The sequence below is a fragment of the Acyrthosiphon pisum genome, chromosome A3 (genome assembly GCF_005508785.2).
Source record: "Acyrthosiphon pisum isolate AL4f chromosome A3, pea_aphid_22Mar2018_4r6ur, whole genome shotgun sequence".
NCBI lineage: Eukaryota > Metazoa > Arthropoda > Insecta > Hemiptera > Aphididae > Acyrthosiphon > Acyrthosiphon pisum.
This window is the reverse complement of record NC_042496.1, coordinates 17,420,157-17,442,882: the sequence shown is the minus strand read 5'-3', so window position 1 is coordinate 17,442,882 and position 22,726 is coordinate 17,420,157. Positions and strand designations below refer to the sequence as shown.

Below are 22,726 nucleotides of genomic sequence, written 5' to 3'. Positions count from 1 at the left end.
TGTTGTTTTTACAACCGAACGGTCTCGCAGCAGAATATGACAGAAATGCACGAATTAAACTTACCTACTCAAAGATGCATGGCAGTTCGCTAGACTAGCCAAAGGTATATAACATTCGCCGTATGATACAATAAATAGATTCGTATTATATCATGAGCTGTCAATGTTATAATGGAATAATAAATTCAACAGCTATATAATACAATATATTTTTTAATAATAAATAACAAATAGTTATCGAATCGATTTCGTTATAAATGTTGCGTGTTTAAGTGGTTTATTATTTTAATTTATAAATTACTTTACATTTATTTGTTAGTTATACGATATATTATTATATATTAGACACGTCGTGTTGTTATATTATGTTACAATATCTAATATTTAACCAACGATACTACCTAATTACTATGACTGATTACATTTGTTAATTTTATACTAAAGAGGTATGTTTAAATGTTCCCAATTTATTTAACAACGTTTTTTTTTAAATTACATATACCCATAGTTATTATTATTAAGTTTCCTTCGTATTAAAAAAAAAAATAAATATTTTTAATGGTCGTAGGGATTTTAAAATGTCACCAAATATTAACAATAGCATTTCCTAGACTTGTTATTATTTTCATTTATTTTTATTACAAGCATTAAAAATTATCTAATTTTTTAGATTTTCCTCGAATATTTCGCTTATATATATTGGTATAGCACTGATAAATGATTATGAATTTATGAACAAATTTCTGCTTTCACAGACCAAGGTTTTACAAAATATCACAAAACATTCTACGCCCCGAAACTGTATTCTAAAATATATATACATCATACAAACATACGGACGTATCGTATTTACTGAACATTCAGTACAACAGATCCACACCAAAATGGCGAGGATCATAAGCCAAAGTCCATATTATAATATAAGTGCTAACGAACCATATCCACGGACCAGTCGTATATCATTTTTTAAGCATCTGCAAACATCTTCGACGCTGATTCAAATAGACATATTTTTCGCTTAGACGACTAGGTAGGTACTAGGTAAATAATATAGAATAAAGTTCTTTATTAATTCTTCAGTATTTTTTTTTATTTTTATACTAGGCCATCCTAAAACCACTATTTGAGTTTAAACGTTAAGTGATTTATATGGGAATTTGAAATTGAAATTTTGTTCTTGTAGGTCCTGAAAACACTAATTGATTAGTGACCTCTAAAATTTGGAAATTATTATTTTTCGTGCTCCCTTTCTGTTATGATAAATATCAGAAAGTTACTCACTTTACTCGGTTTCTTTTGGGAGGGGGAGTACTAATATTTGTTTTTGTGTATCCCGAAAGCACTTATCACTAACATTTGGCGGATGACTTCTCAAATCTACTACGTATTAAATAATTGTTTATGAATTTATTAAATCATATTAATTATGATAAATAATGAATTTGTGTTTTTTTGTTGTTGTGAAAATCTTACGTGAACCTAGGCACAAAATTCAAATTACTTTAGAACAAGGGACATATAATATATTTCATATGCATTAAAATAGTAAGGGTATAGGTAATGTGTAAGATAAATGCGACACTACAATCATTCTTTTTTTCGATTTTTCTTACCTATCGTTCATGTACACGTGTAACTAATAATAACATGTGAATTTTGAGCATGCATATTAATAATGTCGAGTTTTCTATTCAAAAATTATTTGATTATAAAATAATTTATTTTTAATATCATCCGTAAGCGAATATGGAGAAATCTAGCTGTCGCATATATACTTTTAACGAAGAAAATACAAAATACGACAGGTTCGTGGAGTTTGCCTCCCAAAATCGAGATTTTCAATAACAATAAGTAATTATTTTTTAGCGAAATTGTGTTGACAAAACAGAAACTCACCAAAACAATTATACTTCACGAATAAAGGTATGATTATAATTTTCAGAATACTTTTATAATGGTCCCACGTTGGATTGATTTTATATGTTTTTGGTGAGCATACTTCAAAGTAAGCACTCTCGTGTAACAAGACATTAATCTGTACTTCATGTGTCATGTATAATATCTAATTGTATTATCGTGTTTTTGGCTACTAACCTCGGGGTAGGTATTAATCCTTTGCGTTTTGAACATTTGCCTTTTACTATTATAATTCATCTATGTATTGTATACATTTATATTTTACACCATACATTTCTCCTACTCGCTTTACGTACACCTGAGGTATGAGCAGAGACAGTTTAATTGTTTTCAACTTGAAAATTTCAAGTGTGGCTAATGAAATGACTTAATGACACTTCATATGAAACTCCACTAACCACCGAAATGTACTTGCTTCATGTAAAACTATAGGATGACGTGTTGAGTATAATTATTTTGTTTAAGTATTTGAATACATTAGTCGTTGGTAATTTTAACTAGGTGATATTGTCATTTGCACAAGTTAAAACGTCTAAATATAATACCTAGCAATACGAAAATGATTTAATATCAGTAAAGTTATTTGATTTCTAGTGGAAATAAAAAAAATGATTTCACATTCTTTGAATAGGTAACTTTTATAATGACGGTTAATATTTTATCAATATGGTGTTTCATTATTTATGTCAACGTTAACTACATTTTACCATACCAAATTCATGTTAAATAACAATTAGCAAATTATATCAAATTATTTAAATCGTATTTACTTGCATGACGTTGAGAAAAAATGAATGAAATTTAAATAATTTAAGTATAAAGAGGCAATTAACCGTACCGACCAAACGTAAACTGTTTAGTTCTATTTACTTGTGTTATTACTTACTTTTTTTTATTAAACCTAATAATAATATTCAATTGAGCATAATGTTAGTAACTTTTACATTTTTAAACTTTATTAATTGATTTCGAAATGGCCAATATCGTGGCTATAGATAATACGTGGCCAATGTCAACATAGGTCCATAATATACGTTTATAGATTATTGTCAAATTGGCCAATGTCAAATCTAATTTGGTCATATTGCATATAAGAGGCATTGGTCGTTTTAACTCAAGTAACATAATACATTTTTAATGACAAATAATTTCAATTTCATCAAAATGTGACATTGGCCTTTCTTGCACCAAGCCAAAATTCTTTTATTATATGAATGTGAATATGTGATCTTAGGTTATTCGTTGATCGCAACGAAACCACATCAGCAATTAGTTGTAGTTAACTTTGAATCAATCAAATTACATGAAAACATTGTACTGCAGATGAGTTATGTGAGTAAACGTAATTTTAAGAGCGATAGGATGAGGCACTATATAGCTGAACATACTTCTTAAACAATCTTTGAAACTGTTGATACTACTAAGTCCTAATTTGTAACTGTATAGCAGTTATATAAACGAACTATCATTTTGATATTTTGTATATTATTTAATTTAAACAGTTCATTATGGCCTCTGCAAATGTATAATACTTTTAAGGAGTTTTATAAGGAGTCTACACGCTTGACAAAAATGTAAGTACTTCCAAAGGTCTGTTTAAAAAATGTAAACATGTCTAAATGAATCAACAAGATTACTTTGCATCGGCCAGAGCACTTTTTCAGTTTTAGAAAATTCTTTACGGTCATAAACATATGAAATATTTTTCAATTTTTTTATTCAATATATTAAAAACAAAATATATGCTCCATCCGATTCAAAGTGTACTTCTTTATCAAATCAAAAAACTTTACAATTTTATAAATCTACCCACCATAGAAGTACCTACTTTAATTTTTGTCAGTCACTAAGGTCGTTATGATGAAAAATTAATGGGGTTTGCAGGGTTTTCAGGGGCCTTAATCAAAACCCAGAACTATACATTTACGGCTCTACCTAAGTTAATTTTAAATTCTGACATGCAAAATATTACAAAGATATAAACAATATACTCCAGTTAAATATAATAGATTAGTAAATAATTAGAAATACCTAAGTAAAACTTTCTTATTAGTAAAAGCATTGTTTAAAGTGAATTTAATGACAGCTTTCAATGTTTTACTGTAAGTACTTATTATAGTTTTAAGTGTTATATTCTTAGTAAATACCTACTATTTTGCTATAAACAATTTAACTTTTTTTTTTTATATAAGCTTTTTTTTCAGCATGATAGTTACAAAGAAAGATTAAGAGATTTCTATTAAAGAGAAAATGTACTAAAGAAAAAAGAATTATCATCTGGTTTACCAAAATAAAACATAAGATGGTAGGCATGTCTATTTTTGACCAACTTCAGTTTTTGCCACTCGTATACAAACAAAACCACCATGTCAAACTTAGATGTCAATGAACATCAAAAAAATCTGGAATAAATGCATTCAACATCAAATCAAAATTACTACAGGTAAATTAAGTGAAGACCATGACGATTTAACAGATACGTGATGTGCAAGATTCTAAATCATAAAATGCAATTCCTTGATAGTTTAAATGAAATGAATGTGACATTATATTTTCTGAGCTTAGATTCCAAGATGTCATGAAAAAATATTTTGAAAAAAATGATTCAGATAATTCTAAAGACAAATGTAAAATGTAACGTATTAGATGAAAATTAGTAATAGTTTCAAAAATAAACTTGAATGGTCCACTCTTAAATCGGTATGTATCTTATAAGACTGGTCATTAGTTAAAAAACACTCTTTAAGAGATGGTCTAATAACGGTGGTTATTTTGTCTTCTGCGTGTACGAATTTCACGTAAAACTCATAAGACACAAAACGTCAAAATTATATCCTCACCGGTTTCCGTTTTAGCATTGAACTTTATACATATATTTAAAAATAGGAAATACATGAAAATATATTTTACAAATAATGATAAACTAATGTATAATATCGTGTCATATCTTGTCACGCAAATACTGATACATTCTAAGGATCGCTGTGTGTAAACAGCATGGATTTCCTGGCGAAAAGTGGTCCTTGTGATACGACTATACGAGCCTTAGTCAGTTTCTCGGTTAGTGGTAAACTAAAATAATAAAATATAATACAATTAAATCTATATTCGTGGTGAGTTATGTGTGAATGGAGCCCTGAATACAGTGCGAGGTCTGCTATTTGTTCTGAATTTCGAAGATAATAAAGATTGTGAAAATGAATATACTTTGAGTCATGATTATTTATTATCCTGAGTTCCGACATAAGTTAATAGTACTTATAATATATCATATTATTAGTTATTACTGTTCCGTGTCAAAGTAAAATTGTGCCATTGTTTATGCCATCAATCACTTTTTACTGATCAAAGTTTTTCCTGGATACATTTTTTTGTTGTAATAACCAAAAGAAAAAAACACAATATATATTAATTGAAAAAAAACACAACAAAAATATTTTTAAAACTTAAATTAGGCAGCCATTTAAACGATATTTGATAAATTATAAATAGGAAAAGCATTTAAAATAATCACAGGTTATCATATGAATCATCAGTAGGTAATAAAAAAAAATAAAATATAAATACTCGTAGGTATTTGTGGGGGTACTTTAACTTACGTGTTTGAATACGAGACGCTATAAATTCGAACATTTGTTTCACGTGGAAAAACAATATCTGAAGTGTATAAAAAAATAAAATGGCAATAGTGGTTCCCATAACAACTTGAAGGGCCTAATTGTCCGGTAACAAAACTGAGATGGAAATAATGATAACGCATAAACGAAAGGTAAGTGATATCGAGAAATCGATTCACATCGATGTGCCGTCGTGTTATTTCACATTTTTCTACACGATGGTTATGTATGAAATTGCCTTTTAAATGTTACTACTGTAATATAAGGATAATGTATTACACCAATATATATTTGTATGACGTTTTGTCAATTTTTCGATTTATATAAACTCGAGGAAAAACTTTTATTGCATGTCATATCCCTAAATAGACATAACGAATGGAAACAAAATATCAATATACAACAACAACAACAGCAAAAAAAAAACAGAAATATTTTTGTAGGTAGGCACTTTACAATAGATATGTGAAGGAAGTTAATTTATTAAGATTGTGAGTTATGGTCGTTTTTGTAATTTCTCAATACGACTACGATAATTGAAACTATGTAAACCATATAAATAAAACGCATATTTATGAAAATACTACAACTTATTGGCTCATAATGTTTGGAAACATTGTAAAATAAACTCAATAACGGTGTTCAAGAGTTTTGATTGGCAGTCTGTTCAAAATTATTTTATAAATAAACTAATTAACTTTTAGATTTTTTATTTAGAATAGGTATCTATAAAATCGTTGTATAATCTATAATATTACGATGATAAATTTTATTATGAGTAAAAATTGATGAAGATAATAAAACGGCTCAATTAACACCAGATTAACAAGTATATTAAAATTGGTGAAACTTTTGTTTTAAAATATAAATCTTGAGTTTGAATACGTACAAATATTATCTAATTTTCATATAATCCGTTAACCACACTGAAAAATACATAGTTTGAATATGGAGACAACGAGCATTTCCCATAAACTTTCAAGCTTTTGTTAAAAATAAATGTAAAATAAAATATTATGTTACATTTATTTTGCCGTTTATTAAATGTGTTTTTTTACTACTAGAAAATTCGAAAAAATGACCTATGTACCATCTGCGTTCAATTTATAATCGATTTATATGACTACATGAAAGTTACTGATCATTTTTATTGTCCCAAAATATATTTTACGAAGGAAGAAAATGGGTAAAAGAACACTTCATTGTAAAATCGATAGTTACCTTGCTCTAGTCAGAATCATATTGGCTATTGTTGGTAATTTATTTATTTTGGATTCTATGTATGTAACAGAATTAATGCCGTGTCTTTTTTGTCATAAGACATAAATTAATATAAGAAAAAATCGCCTACTATAATGAAATTTTATATTTTACCTTAAATGTAAATAAGATTAATATTATCATTAATAAGTAACAAGGTGTTGAAACATTACACGTATAAGCGACGATTAAATGTAATAATATGATGACATTTTAAGGTGGGTGATTATTATATATTATATTAGGTAGGTACATAAATTATTTTGCTTTGTTATATTTAATAATAATGTAATAATTACAATTTCTATAAATCAATATTACGTATTACGTAGTTAGTAAATTAACTGCAAATTTCATTTAGTTTTGAAAAAAATAAGAGATGAAAAATTAATCAAGTAAACAGATTATACTGAGTAGGTATACTGATTTTAATGTTTAAACTTTTAAGCACCCACATACTTTATATAATATTTAATTATGTTTAGCATCTTAGCAAGATGAATTTGCATCGATTTGTATTATTTACATATTTTAGTTTGAAATGTAATTATAACCATTTGAAAAAAAAAAAATTGATATTTGATAATAATGAGTATTTCTGTTTATAGGAACCCTTCACCATAACAATACTTCAACAAAAAAAAATCAATTTTATAAATACTAAAAAGTTACTTTAGGAAGTAAATCATACTAAAACTATGATTAAAATTGAAATTTAATTTTAAAGTACATTAAATCTAACGGCTAACACTGAATTTTTAGTCTTACACTTTTTTTTTTAATATTCAGAGACTGCACTGACGTATTTTAATGCTCTTATACATTTAATGTATACATTGTCAGAAAGCTTTTAATGGAAAGTGAAAATGTATCCTTTCCTTTAATATAATTCTCTTATTTACAGTATTGAACGAAAAACTATTCGTTGCTTCGTTCCATTATTCGATAGTCGTTATGTGGCGTACATTTTCTAAAATGTGGATTACTTTGAAACTTTAAAATCCATAACATTTTACGTGAAAGTGTTTATCAACGTATATGCATTCAATATCATAAAATATAAATATTTTTTTAGACATTGGCGTCGGACAGATTGTCGACAACGATGCAAACCAAGTGTAATAATGCATTACCTACCAAAATATTTTGCCATGTAGATTGGTAGGTACGTGATAAACATTTTGAAATTTAAGTACATACCTATACTATACTATCAATAATACCACAGAATATTTGAAATATGTTCGAAATACTGTTTGTGATTTACTAATACATATTCGTAAGTAAACGTACGACCACGCAATGTTACTAGGAAAGTTTTTCAACATGTACCTACAGTATTGCAATTTGCCACAACCAACAACTACAACTGGACTCCAACCGAACTAAAACTTTAATTATAATTTTTTCACAGAACGTATTTTTTTCCATTTAAAAATACAAATGAGATTGAAACTTGCATTTCTCCTGGGGGTCAGGGGCTGTTGTATGGAACTGAAGGGTCATTCTACGATTGAAATGACAACAGAAGTTATGAACAAATTGACATTATCTGCAACGGTAGGCGGCCACCGTGAAGTTATGATAATTAGTAAATATTATTGTTTTTCCTTTTTATAACGTCGACAATTCTACCTACCTATAATAATTTACAGGCAGGTCGATGAATCAAACACAACAATGATGATTATTATAAACGGTCGTAAACAAAATACATTTTTTTTTATTTTAAATTTAAATAATATAGCTAGTATTATACAACGGATATATAGTTATCAAAATTTCACAATAGTGCAATTCCGTAATAGAATATTATGTGGAAAGTTTCAACCCTCTGCTCATATTGTTCAACTACCACGATACATTTTTTTAAAAAATAATAATAATCATAATCATAATAATAATAGCAATATATAAAGGTTGAAACTAGGGGCTGATCACTTTTCGGGTCGATTGTTCGCAACAATAAGGTAATAAAGGTTTTATTATGGAGGAGAGAAACGGTTCTTTTGCAGCCCTCATCCGGGTAAACTAATCGCCGCAAAATCGTTCACGATAACAATAATAATGGTCTTGGTTTGTCGTTCAAAGTTTTGACGGGCCAATTGCAATGGTCTGACGAGAAAAAAATCAACTAAGTGGTTGTACGTGATAGTAATACTTTCATATAACCATATAATAGCGTTGACCACACTAGTTGATTCAACTTTTCGTTGCTTAGTAAATGTGTGTGTGTGTGTGTTTAATTTCTAAGCATTATTTATGAAAAGAAAAAAAAACATTTGCACTATAAAGCGCTATAGTTTGGTATAACTATAACTCATGTAAATATTTTAAACAGTACATTTTAAATAGTGTGATCAATAATAAATATAATGTAAAAGATAATACTAAATTAATTTTAATGATACGAACGGGTAATATTACTCATTTGTTGTTATATATATTACCTTTGTTATAATTACCTTCTAGCCTCATTAATCTCTCAATATATTTTGGATAGGTATGGTACATCGACAATTGTCTTAATTAATATATATTATTATCTACAAATTACAATTTATTATTTAAACTAAAATATAAAATTTCCCCCTCATCAAAAAAACAATAACTATCTATTGTCTCTAAAATTGAATACGTTTAGTATATAAATAAATCAATACAATAAATTAAACACAATCAAATGATCACTAATAAACACGGTATTTATGCAAAATATAACTCTTTTATGTCTTTGATTATAGGTTTGGTTGGTTTTTGGTGCAATTTGTTCTATGGTGCAATCTTCAACCGGTTACGTAGGGTAGGGTACTATATACAAAATATGTGAACAAAAAATTTATTTTCCTAGCTTACTATAAAGCATAATTTTTTAACTCAAAGTTTGAATAAAATACTACCTAATACATTCGGTTTTAAAACTTTATTTTTGATATTTAGGTCTGCTTTTGGAGTTTTTAAATCATTATTATATTTTATTAGTATTACCGTTTAATTTATTTTAATATTTTCAATAATTTGCGCTGTCTAAAAATTTTTACACACAATTTATGAATTATTGTTTTATTTCCGTGTTAAAAATATCTTACATGTTTTGTACGCGCGTTTGACTTAATCAATGATAGATTTAATTTAAAATATTTTTCACATAATAAGTTTTTATATTTTTAAATTATGATTTTTTTAGTATACTTATAATGAATACTAAAATGCTCAAGATTTTAAGTGCATTTTTTAAAGTTATTAAATGCATTCATTTTGCACAGCCCTATAACAATAATCAAAAAAATTCCTAATATTACTACATTAGTTTACAAAATAATATTTAGGCCAAATGAATTCAAGAAATTTCTGAGCGTTATTAAAATAATTTTAATTTAAATTCCTGTACTAAAATATTATGTACATATTAATAATGTTTTTTATAATATTTACCTTATAAACAATGTTTCTATTGTATCCATCGATATACAATATGGAAATTAATTGAAATGGTTGTAAAATTCCATTATATTAGTATTATAAAAATATATTTAACAATAGGAACTCGCTGCCAACAAATGAGCTAGAAGCATCATCGACTGAAAAATAATAATATGAATGTCTTAACAATAAAACCAATTAAATCTTAAACGGGCGTCTGTATTAATTATCATGAGATATTTATGATACGTATGAGTGATATTATGTAAACTTGTGGTTATTTTGATTCGTAAGCCGTACTTGTATAGTAGTTGTATGTAATTGTACGTGAATAAATCATTTTTAAGAAATGCCTATTTATATTTCTTATTCAACTTTTTAGAAATACATACATTTGCTATTTTCTTTAATAGCTCGAACATTTATTTTTACTGGATCATATTCTACTTAAAATACGTCTGTGTAGCTTCGTGACTTACTTGCACTTAAAAATGCAGTTCCTTGAAATACAATATACTAAAATGTATATTATCATTATGTCGTAGTAAATTACCTTTTGTCATGTATGTTTATGCTAAAGTAATTAACGTATACGCATACATGATACATACATGAAACCAAATTATAAAATGTCCATTAAATGTTAACTGCAGGGCACATGTCCGTGTTATAAACTTACTTCAATTACTATGTATTATTAAATTCACTTAAACAAAGTAGTTTCGCAACTATTATAAAACTTTGACGGGAATTGACAAAAATGAATTTTAAGAATAATATTTATGAAATGGAATATTTATTTATGTTAGTTACGTGTTATTGGACAGTGAGCCAATTTGATTGTGGCATTATATTGTTCTTTAGTTTTTGCCATTCCCGAAGACAAAGTTTGCAATTTTTTGCATAAAGTATACTTTAAAATATTCTTCTGCGTTCAACTAATTATATCTGTCTTGCCGGATACTTGATGTATTTTATAATTGTTATATGCTTTCACTCGATAAACATCGCAAAACATCGGACCACGATCCGCTTGTCTTTATTCTTATATGTTCTATCACTATCGACTATATTCTCATTGGTACGAAATGTCCGTATGGTGATCACTACATTTATGATTAATTAACTATATAATGACTTATATTATAATACCCACTCAAAATTGTAGAATTATGCAGACACAACGTTAAGCTTTTCAAAATCGCACAGAATATGGCACGATATAGGCATATGATAACAATGTACAAACGATGTACTTATGTACATAATGCATACAATGTAGGTATGTGTCTATATGAGTATTATGAGTTCATAAATTAGTTGATAATTAAAATTTGATTAATCAATTAAATAATGGAATATGTTATTATACTTAACACTGTTATAAATGTATTAAAACCCATACTCATAAGACAATTTTTAATATTTATTTCCAAAACATTAAATTATTCTTAATTGTAAAAGTTATTCGTGACTCGTAAGTTGTAAGCATAAAAAAAAAACCAAATACAATAATAACCGAATAAACACAAATATTTATACAATTATTGTGGTTATTGAAATATTGCGTTACAACATATTTATTATGTCATTTGCTATTAATGTTTTGAAAAGATTCAATCTCTTTTCTAAACGATTTTTGACTATAACTATTTTGACAGCGTTGATGAATTTGTTATATATTTGAAATCGTATACACCAGTTATCATCGGGAATTGGATCAAAAACGAATTCACTTGTGTCCTGAAAAAAAAAAAATTCTTGGTACAATATATTATTAATATATTATTATGTACAGCGCATACTAATGAAATCTGTTATCGTTTTCACGACTTACAATATGATTCGATCGAATGCTCCTTTCACGAAGTCCCAATGGTTCAAATTTATCATCAAGGGACACGGCTTCATATGAATACAATTTTGCCTATATTTTATATTTATTTGTTGTATAAGTCAATTCGTATAATGTGTACATCTCACCTTATAAGTGTTCCATTCAGTTATTCGCTTGTCGTAAACAGATTTTTGCTGTTCGCCATTGCTGTTTAGTTCATTTCGAGATATCTCAAAGCAATCTTTCTTATGTTCATCGCCGAAACGTTTTACTTTTACCATAAAATCGTTGTAGTTCTGTATGTACGCATCTCGATACACTTTATCCAACTCGCCAAGAGGATCTAGAAATCATGATAAATATTTCAGAAACTTATGGTAGATATAGTTATTATATAATCTACAATGTTAGATTTTTAATCATGGCTTAACATTAATTAAACAATTTATTACTATGTTAAATTTAACTACCTATATATTTTTTTATAATTAAAAAAATCATGTTTAAATTGACATGGTTCTAATTATTACTCATTAGAACCAATAGGTAATAAAATAAAATACACACAGACCATACTGTTATTTAAAATTGGTTAAATACTCGTAATAATCATACGGAAATGTTATAGTTATTGTCTATAGGTTGCCTATATTATGTCAATGATACAATTATTTTAATATTAGAACATAATAATTTCAATATGTTTTTCATTGTTATTCATACTAACTGAGCCATTTATAAGAGTCGTCGGCCAAAATGGAGCTGGGTTTAGCCGTCAATATTTTATTCAATGTCAGTCGGTTAAAAACGATGATATCCTTTTCTGTCTTATCTGAATGACGTGTCTTATGAAATAAACGCAAATGGTTTTTTTTTTTAATTGTTACCTCCGTTTTTATACTTGGGATGCTATAAAAATGTATTGCATCGATGTAACGGTAATAAACAAATGTAACTTTCAGATATTATATTCTTATTAAAGAAATAATAAATTTAAGACGCTGTGTTCCGTTGTACGCACTTTTCTCAACTTTCGTCTTCATAATAAATAATTGATTACTTGTGTTTATAACAACCCTGACTAACACTCATTTATGTATTTTAAATATTTTACGTACATTTTGATTAGACTAAATATATTATCTTGATATCAACACAAAACTTGTTGCAAGTGTTTAAATTAATATTACATTTGTGTTCTCAAAAAATGCAATCAATCTTTTTACCTAAACTTTTTATTCGAATGAATTACCAGGAAGGCTTAGGTTTTGTAACGGCCGTCAAAGTAATAACTTGTGGTTTTTGATTAAATTCCGTGAGGTACAGTACTAAATCAATACACAAAGTAATATACGATTGAGGCGTGTAAACGACTGTGACGTTTGTTGGATAATCACAAAATACTTCACCTGAAAAAAATCAATTTTTATTCAAACAATCCCTTTTACGACTATTTGAAACGAACCACAAGTTGGATTTACACATAAGCTCTCTAAACCGTGCGGGATAAATATGCGAAACTGATAAGGTTTTGATTTAGGAGCCAAACTCAACTTCCTCGTAACGCTACAAAATAACATTTTGTAGATTCTTTATGAAAATTTAACTATACTAACCTCATTCCTATATTTACGTTTCCAAAATCAATGGTCTTGGGTAAACAAGAATCCATTTTTGGAATAGCTCTTAGTTCTATAGCCAAGTCTCCTTGTCCAGTAGGATTTTCTAAATGTAAATAACTTTTAAACTCTTGGTTTAAATAAGTCATGAAAGTAAACTGTAAATTCCAAGATCTATTGGGAAGAATAGACACCTTAAAAAAAAATATTTAGAATTAGATTAAATCAAATGTTATATAATCCCAAGCACAACCCTTAATTTTTTTTTTTTAAGGGGAGAGGGGGGTTTCATAATTTTGCTTTCTTATTATAATTGTTATTATTATTATAACTATACTGAGCAAAACATTATTCTTGATGACATTAAAGAAAGTGTTATGATTAATATCATTTAGGTCGGTATCTTGTAGTAGGTATAAAGTTTTGAATCCCACCTTAAAATATCTATTGAGTGCAATACACAATAAATTATCTACGATGAAATGAACACAAATTTAATAATTTTGAACACAACTTACGGTAGTTAGATAGGGAAATTTGAATATTTTACATTCCAAAGGTTTTATTTTAATGACTTGTGGCAAATCAGTCATGTTAAACAATTTTATTGTTTGCATATATGTATGTCCAGGCAGGAAATGTATAATAAATTTCTTTGGATTGACACATATCGATCCATTTGTCAGCTGTTCTACATAAACCAAATAAAAAAAAAAATAGTGAAAACATTATTTAAAAAATGTTTATAATAAATTAAAAATATGTATAATTCCTCGTCTCACCATGCTCACTATTGGCGAGTACTTTCTTTTCATTAGCTTGACAATTATTCATCGTTCTGGATAATTCAAAATTAAATACTATATTTTTACATTATATTATAAACTTATAATAAGATGTCTATGGAAACGTAAAACAAATTTATTATTTATAAAAATAAATATATTTATTTTTAACATGGTTTATCAAAAGTTGGTAAACAATGTTAAATAAAAATAAAATAATTGTATTCTTCTAAATAAAATATCTATAACACATATTTGTATGTATATCAATAGGATAATTAGAAATTACATATTTGAATACAATCAATATGATTAACATATTATTATTATTAATATTTAAATCAATAAAAAAGAACGGGAAATAACTAGAACAAAAAAAAAAAATAGTAATGAAATTATTTAAAAGTAAAAAATTACGCGCACGTCTTTAAATATTATGTCAGAAGGATAGAAATTCTTAGGTTCTGATTTACGATTGCGCTGACAGTAAGGTATACAGATTTGTAATCTAATTTATTTGAATAGGTAATTGCACTGGAACTTATTAGAAATTGTTCTGTCATTTATACAGAGTTCAAGGGAAAATATTTGTAGATTTTATCTTTTTTTTTTTTTATAAAACGAACAGAATACTTCTATATTGTGAGTTAACTAACCAATTATCCAAGTTTTAATCACATTCTAACGAGATTGATGCTTATATATTCACATTTCAGTGTAAGCTGAGTTTGTTTTTGTTATGAAAAAATTCCAATAATTGTGGGTACATAGTATATAAACGCAATCAAATAATATAGAAATAAGGGTTTACCTGTATTTTTAAAAATACATACCAGATACCAACATAATAACTTATAAGAGTACGTTATACCCTTGCAGTTATTAAAATCAACGAACAAACATTCCATAAGTTATAATTTATAAATATTTAAAATATAATAAAATTGTACATAATAATATTTACATATTATGTATATTGTATGTTGGAATTATTCTGAAATCCCTAGCAACAGAATATTTCATTTATATAAACCCAAAAACACGTTCATTGAACTTTGAATAACTTGATAATAACTCACCTGGAAACATCATACTAACAATTAAAAAAAAAAATTAACTCACTCCCACGCCATCTGCGAAAAATCTTTAAGTCCAAACTTAGTATCAAAGACAAAATGGTCTTCTATAAAACTATTTTAGATTATTTTTGATCATACGTCACACAAATGTCAGACCAAGAAAAATCGTCCAACATTGGCCCAGTGGGGACATTTCAGGCGATTAGATTACGACTTATTTCTAGATGCCCATGTATGCCCATGTGTGCCTATGTTGCATGCCTCCAACTTTAATGTGAACTACTGTGAACTACCTACATATGCTCACGCTCAAAAAACTAGCCTACCAATATTATAAAAGATTTTACAATAAGCTAATTATAGTTAATTATAATTACAAAAATCCTCTTATCTCCTAGATGCCATTTCCAACTATTCCTGGAAATCCCTCTATAAGATTTAAAACGAAATTGGCCAAGAAACGCCTTAATAAACATACTTCAGACGACGACTAAGTGACTAACGAGTTGACCACACGGCGCCACTACAATTTTCATTTCCTTTTCTGTACTTTCAAATTACCACTAACACGACTTACATTATTTTATATAAATATATAATAATTCAATTTCGTAAGCCTAATATTATAAAATCACTTTATTCTTAAATTCCATTTTTTTCTTTTTCAATTAAAATTATTATAATATTTCATATAAGGACATTTTTAATAACAAAAGTCACTATAAGTTTTCTATACTAAAAGTAAATTACCTAGTTTTGGTTTTCCGTGTTTTTTTTCATATTAGTTATTTAAAATGTTTTTAGATATTCAAAATTGTGTTTTACATATTATATGGGTTTATGCATATATTTACATAACATATCGCTTTATTTTATTGTTTCATAAATAACCAATGCCTAAATAATTAAAAACTACCTTTGACATTTTGTAATATATTACAATATTTATTAACTTGTTCTGCTACAACAACTTATTGTAAAAATTATATTACACACGAAACTATGTAGGCAATACAACTTACGAATAACTTTAAATCGTATTTAAAATAAGCTCAAACATTAATATTTAAGGTTATGTAACTATACTAGGTAGTAACTTTAAATAATTATTTTATTATAGATTATCCTTACTTTGTGTTACCTACTTTTTTTTAAAAATGTTTTATATACGTGTAAAGTCAAGCTTAATAAAATATAATAAAAATAAACCCGATTTATTAATGTATGTATCCACTGTAACTACCTACTGAATATTTATTTAAATTAATAAGAATTGATAATTGTTAGAAAATTACAACAATTAAAAATGGTTTTACATAAGCATAACTTATTATAACAATTATATTAATAAAATAAAACTAAATTTATAATAATTATAATTCTAAGAGTCTCGGCCGTGGGTTGTGTGTGGATTTATGACTTTTAATGGCTTTTCCACTTGTCACAGGTTACGAAAAAAACGACATAATTTTTGATTATTAGTAATACTTTATTACATTACATTTTATAGATTGCACAACTCAAATAAACAATAATAATAAATAATGTATTATATTATATTATAATTGACTACTATTAAATAAAATATCACTGGCATAATTAAATAGAATTGTTTTTATTCAATCAATAATTGAATAATTTGTAACTTGTACATGATATAATAACACATGATATTAAAAAAAGCTATGTTTAATTTATACAATAATGATCAAGACACTCTATTTGTTAAAAATGATTACTGGTGAGTAGCTATACTCATCGATATAAATACTTCACGGATATTTCGAAATATGAATAATTTATACAGAACATCTTTTTTCGACTTAAATTTGAATTTGAATTAGTTTAGGTATAGTATGAACATGTTTTATTGGTCTAAAGAACCGTTAACAAAAAAAAAAAAAAATAGAAAAGATCGTTGTGGTAAACAATATTGATTCCCTCGACTGACTATAGTAAATTAAAAATATATAATAAATAACCTATAATAAATTAACATTGTTCGTTAAAGGTTTAAACAAATCCGATTGGAGCACACCTCAAGAAAATACTTACTAAGAGGTATTAAATATAATATGTAATAACGATGTTAAAAAACTCTCTGTATTATTATATTGTACTATTGGTCTATTGGTATTTGTTTAAATAGTACTTCGCTAATAATAGATTAAAAATAATATTACTAACTTTATCATAATATGTATAATAAAATTATTTTTTTAATATTATAAATATAATATTATTAATACAAACATTAAGATAAATGGTGTTTATTCATATAATATATGAAATGCATATTATACTAATTTTAAGGATATCTAAGTGTGTTTAACTGAATCTCAAGAATTTAATATGTTCGTACTTATAATATGTAACATTTAGTAACAATTTATTTTTTTAATAACCTATTTCTTATTAAAGACATAACAACTCTTAGGTTAAAAAGACGTTTTGAATTGACAATTTGTATTCAAAAGTTTTTAACCGATGATGCCTCTAACAATGTAAAATAATATTATGTCTTTTCATCAAACCAGTACCTCTTTCAATTCATATTTATTTTCGTAGCAGTTTTTCACAAGACACCATTATAGTCCTTCAATTATTATGATGAACTGGCTTTGAATATGTAACCGAAAATATTCTGGGCAATTATCCATACATTATATTATATATTATATAAACTCCTTCACTTTAATATTTGTATGGCCTCCAAATGAACTGTTGTCCCTTTTTAATTTAATTTTTATTATGGGTAGATATTTTTTATGGCGCTTTATTACAGTGAATAATATTTATAGAATTGTTTCACCGCAGAACGAGACCAACAAAAGCCAAATATCCAAATGTTTGAAATTCAATCCCCCATAGGTCATTATATTTATTCACTACATATTACAATTGTTCTTTCATTATATTTATTTCTGTCATTGTGTGTTGAATTTTAGCTGCAATTTACAGAAAACATGTTTGGTTGTACGTTATTTTGCTTTGATATAAGAACTTGTCAATTTAGATAGATTTTTCCTTTTGTTCTTATGTTCTCAAGTTTCTCAAATGATGTAATATTGAATGAAGGTATAATCTACCTGTAGTACGTATGACATATACCATTAACAACTGTTTGTTGAAAAATATTTCCGTATAAAGCAAAAATGATGAGATAATTAATTTTTTTTTCTAAAATTACATTTATTAATAATAATATATATCTATACTAAATGTACAATAAATAAAATTGCCGGTAGATTAACAAATAATAATGACAGGGTGGCAAGGAGGAAGTTCATAGTAAAGCTAGGTACCACCTATCTGTGGAGAATTTACTTATTATATTAATTCAATCTCAACATTTTTAGAATGGACAAGAGATTTTTTGAGCACCACATCATTATTTTATCGTTTTATATTACACATAGGTAAACACTCATCCATACTAAACTGATTTTCAAATGTAATAATTATTATTGCTTCCAAACTCATACAAACCGTAATAAAGCTTTATAATAATTACCAGTGCCCTACTGTAACGTAACGAATTGCACTCATTTCGTATAACCATAACTTTTTTGAATAGGAATTTCTGAAAAGCAAAGCCTTCTAATTTCTAATTTCTTAATAATATAATGTTAGGTTCTTTACCTCTACTCCATTGCACAGCGGCGTACTACACTTTCTCTGAAAGACGGCGACAAGTTCATGTTTTTAAATTCCACAACTATTTGCGCGGTCCAAGAAATCTTCAGCATTTTACGACTTTTGTAACTTTTAATGACTTGGCCCCAGTCGCGACATTTTTCTCGACGTTAACAGTCGTCTTACCTGCCAGTTAATCATATCGTAGTTATCGTGTTTATTAATTAATTAAAAGTTAACAAATTTCAATGGGCTGAAGGCAGCTTCCTCATTAAATTTATACTTGCTTCAAACTACCATGCTAAGTTTCAATAAGTGGAAGACCAGAAAAAAGTTCCATCGCCAACCTTAAATATCATTAAAAATCTCAATAATCAAATTTTATCTACTGCATAATATAATCAATAATCAATCTACTCTTGATATCAACAAAAAGAATAATTGTACGTACCAAATACCAATTTGGTCGATATACTCAGGGCAATAATAGTTCATATATTGGTAATAGAACAATAATTCATCGAAACCACCTAGAGTGTTATTATAAACACTTCTCATTCATCACCCCACACGACATTATCCACTGTCACAAATCATAACATTATACGTTGATTAGCACCTCATAGGTACATTTCCACTTAGATTTTGATGGCCAACCAGTAATTATCATTGAGCTTACTGATACTACAATACATTTTTAGACGGTCTCTGGCTCCCATTAAAGTGGCTCAAGTTCCAATCCAATTTTTATTTCTAAATAATTTTAAACCAAATGTCAATTTAAAATTTTACTCAATGTTTCACTCCAACATATTTCTTGAATCACTTCTTTTCGTCGAGAGCAAACTATTTGTGTATTTCCCCTCAACGTTTAACTTTTCCAATAGTATATCATCGAATTAGATATTCAAAAAAGCGACGTTACTATTATCGCTTTTAAACTAATTGTCGTCAAGGTACTATCAAAATACCCAGTTCTATAACAATATTTAATTTTTAAATTAATTTTGTTTATTGCCATCATTACAGGAACCAATCATTAATTATTATTGACCTAATATATAAAACGTACTAAAATACACTAATTATATAATATGATTTTACGACTAAAACGACGAATCAAAGACTTCTAGACAATATTAAATTGAGCAAAATCGATGTATTAAATTCTGTTTGTATTTATTATAAATTATAATATTAAACGTTCATTGTACTATATTAAATTTTATTGAAACCATAATAATTTCATTAAATACCGTTAATGGCATTTAATCAAAGATATACACAAGTGGCTAAAAATTCAGACATTGAAGACCTAAGATATCTTGAAATATTTGAAACGAAGTTTCAAGTTTTGTAAAGGAGCGAAAATACAGTAATAACAACAATAGTGGACAAAGTAACATAATTCTTTAAAATGCGTTAAGTCTTAAGTCGAATTCTTGGAAACCCGATTCGGGTAGAACAACTAAATTAACTTATAAGGAATCCGATTCCGTTTTAGAATTCTTTCCGTGTATAACTACTATACTTTCGCTAAGCTACAGTTTATATGGATATTTTATTATTTGCGCGTTTCGAAACGAACGTACATTTTATTAAAAACAGTTTTTTTTATAAACTAGTAAGTTTCTACCGGCCAAAGAGCCGCGAAACAGGGGACCACAATAATAATATAATAATACAAAGATGAAAAGAAGCAGAATATAGTGAGTGATACACCAAGTATGATCTCCTCCATTTTATTGCTAAATTATACGATTCAATTAAGATTTTTTAAATTATTTCAATTACCGAATAATTATTATTAAGTAGGTACCTGTATCTGATGGTCATGAGTCATTAATAAAATATATCAAACATAAAATATTATTATAACAATATGTTGTCAAGTTATTTGTATATGTTGTATATTTGTATAAATGTACTGATTTTCGTGAAAATCATATTCTGTTTAAATTCATTTTGCAGTAAAAAATGGAAGTTGTCATTTGCAAAATTAAAGTTTGTACCATCGGCGTCGTCGTCGTCATCCGTCACCCTCTTTGAACGCCGTTGGAAAAAAACAAACGAGTATTTGAAAATATGGTCTTAAGTATACTTTAGAAACTTTAGAAAAAAAATCAGAATTTGACTGAACGCATATTGTATACCCAGTCGATAGTTGCATCAGGTGAATAACACAATATAATTGTGGGGATGGGGATAAATCGTCCTGCAGAGTACAATAAGAGTCTGTACCCCTTCCCCCCACCCAGACGAACGTATTATTATTATTATTATTACATGCTGTCACATCATCATACACCACCACCACCTGACGACGGTCATCGTCTTCGTCATAATCGCGTGTGTGCATTTCCCCGCAAGTCCACTCGCAAGTTTTCCGCGACGCTACAGCGGCATGCGCGGCGGCGCGGCGTCGGCGGTAAAACGTCTACCGGCGGCAGTGCGCCGTGTTTATCGCCGTCGCCGTGGTCGTTGGTCGCGCGCGAGTGTCACAGTCCGGCGTGTTCTATATGATAATATCGTTGGCGTCGTTGTCGTCGTCATTATTCACAACACAAATAATAATTGTTATACGTGTCCAGACGTGTATTTACGTCCGTGTGTGCGCGTGGGTCCAGTCCCGTGTGTTCGTCCGCCGAGAGCAAAACGTTTTTCGAAAACTTCTGCAGAGTTAACGCCACCGTCTGCGATGGTCCCAGAAGGTAAGTCGTATAGTCCGACGACGGTCTGGACCTTATAACAATGCTATTGTCATCGTTTTTTTGAGTTTTTTCGATTATTATTTTAGTATATTACTGTAATATTTATAACGATATAATTATTAAAATATTATGTTCACAACGTGTGGATTGAAATATCAGCTGTTGTACGTATCAGACCGCAAGACGTCTCTTGCAGTCTACAATATTTTGGTAGTCGTGTGTCCCAAACACTTTCGAAATGTACAATTTATTATAATATGTTTTCAATTTTTCAATTTTTTTCAAGGTATGGCAAATAATTCTAAAAACAATTTGCGTGTAAAAATGTAATACTTACCTAGGTATATTTTTTAATAGTTTCGTATCAATATTTTATTATTTTTATTAGATTCGTTTTTAAATTCTTGATATTTGTTTTTTTTTTGTAATTAGGACCTGTAATATTATTAGTTATTGGTTGATAATATTTTGACAGACATACTAAAGATTGTTACCTACCTATTATGCAATATAAATAATAATTTTAAAATAAATACAGTTTGATTGTACGTAGGATAAGACTTACTTTACAAAATACAAATGCATGGGAAATTATCAACATAAATATTATATAATATTATATAAACATAATAATAATAAATGTAAATATTATTTATTACTATTAGATCGTAAAAAAAGTGTTCCTATAAAACATAAAAAGTCCAAATTGATCGTTTATATTTTTACAAAAAAAAACAAGTCTGGAGTGTATATTTATTTGCGTTTTATGATTACGCCCGGGTAAATATTTTTATGAAATATACATTGAATATTAATATATTATTATATTTGCACTCTAGTAA

General features: G+C 27.5%; 2 protein-coding genes across 3 annotated transcripts in view; one reads left to right on the top strand and one right to left on the bottom strand.

Moving 5' to 3' along the window:
* Positions 1–11,735: 11,735 nt before the first annotated feature.
* On the bottom strand, positions 11,736–14,538 carry LOC100164722. 2 transcript variants are annotated; one of them, XM_029491718.1, is made up of 9 exons: positions 14,456–14,538; positions 14,192–14,364; positions 13,671–13,867; positions 13,520–13,620; positions 13,307–13,463; positions 12,782–12,963; positions 12,201–12,397; positions 12,055–12,144; positions 11,736–11,960 (listed from the first exon to the last, which is right to left on the bottom strand). In XM_029491718.1, exons 1-9 carry the CDS (start codon positions 14,505–14,507, stop codon positions 11,787–11,789), a joined length of 1,323 nt encoding a protein of 440 aa, XP_029347578.1. In that variant the 5' UTR covers positions 14,508–14,538; the 3' UTR covers positions 11,736–11,786. The 2 variants fall into 2 exon arrangements, with proteins under 2 accessions (XP_029347578.1, XP_029347579.1); XM_029491719.1 differs by having other exon boundaries at positions 11,856–11,960; positions 12,023–12,144.
* A 6,658-nt stretch (positions 14,539–21,196) lies between these two features.
* LOC100162640 (chaoptin-like) overlaps positions 21,197–22,726 on the top strand; it is an 83,169-nt gene continuing 81,639 nt past the window's right edge. Inside the window, exon 1 of the mRNA XM_008189611.3 lies at positions 21,197–21,884. The gene's annotated coding sequence lies outside the window, so the exon portion shown is untranslated. The remainder of the gene's footprint in view (positions 21,885–22,726) is intronic.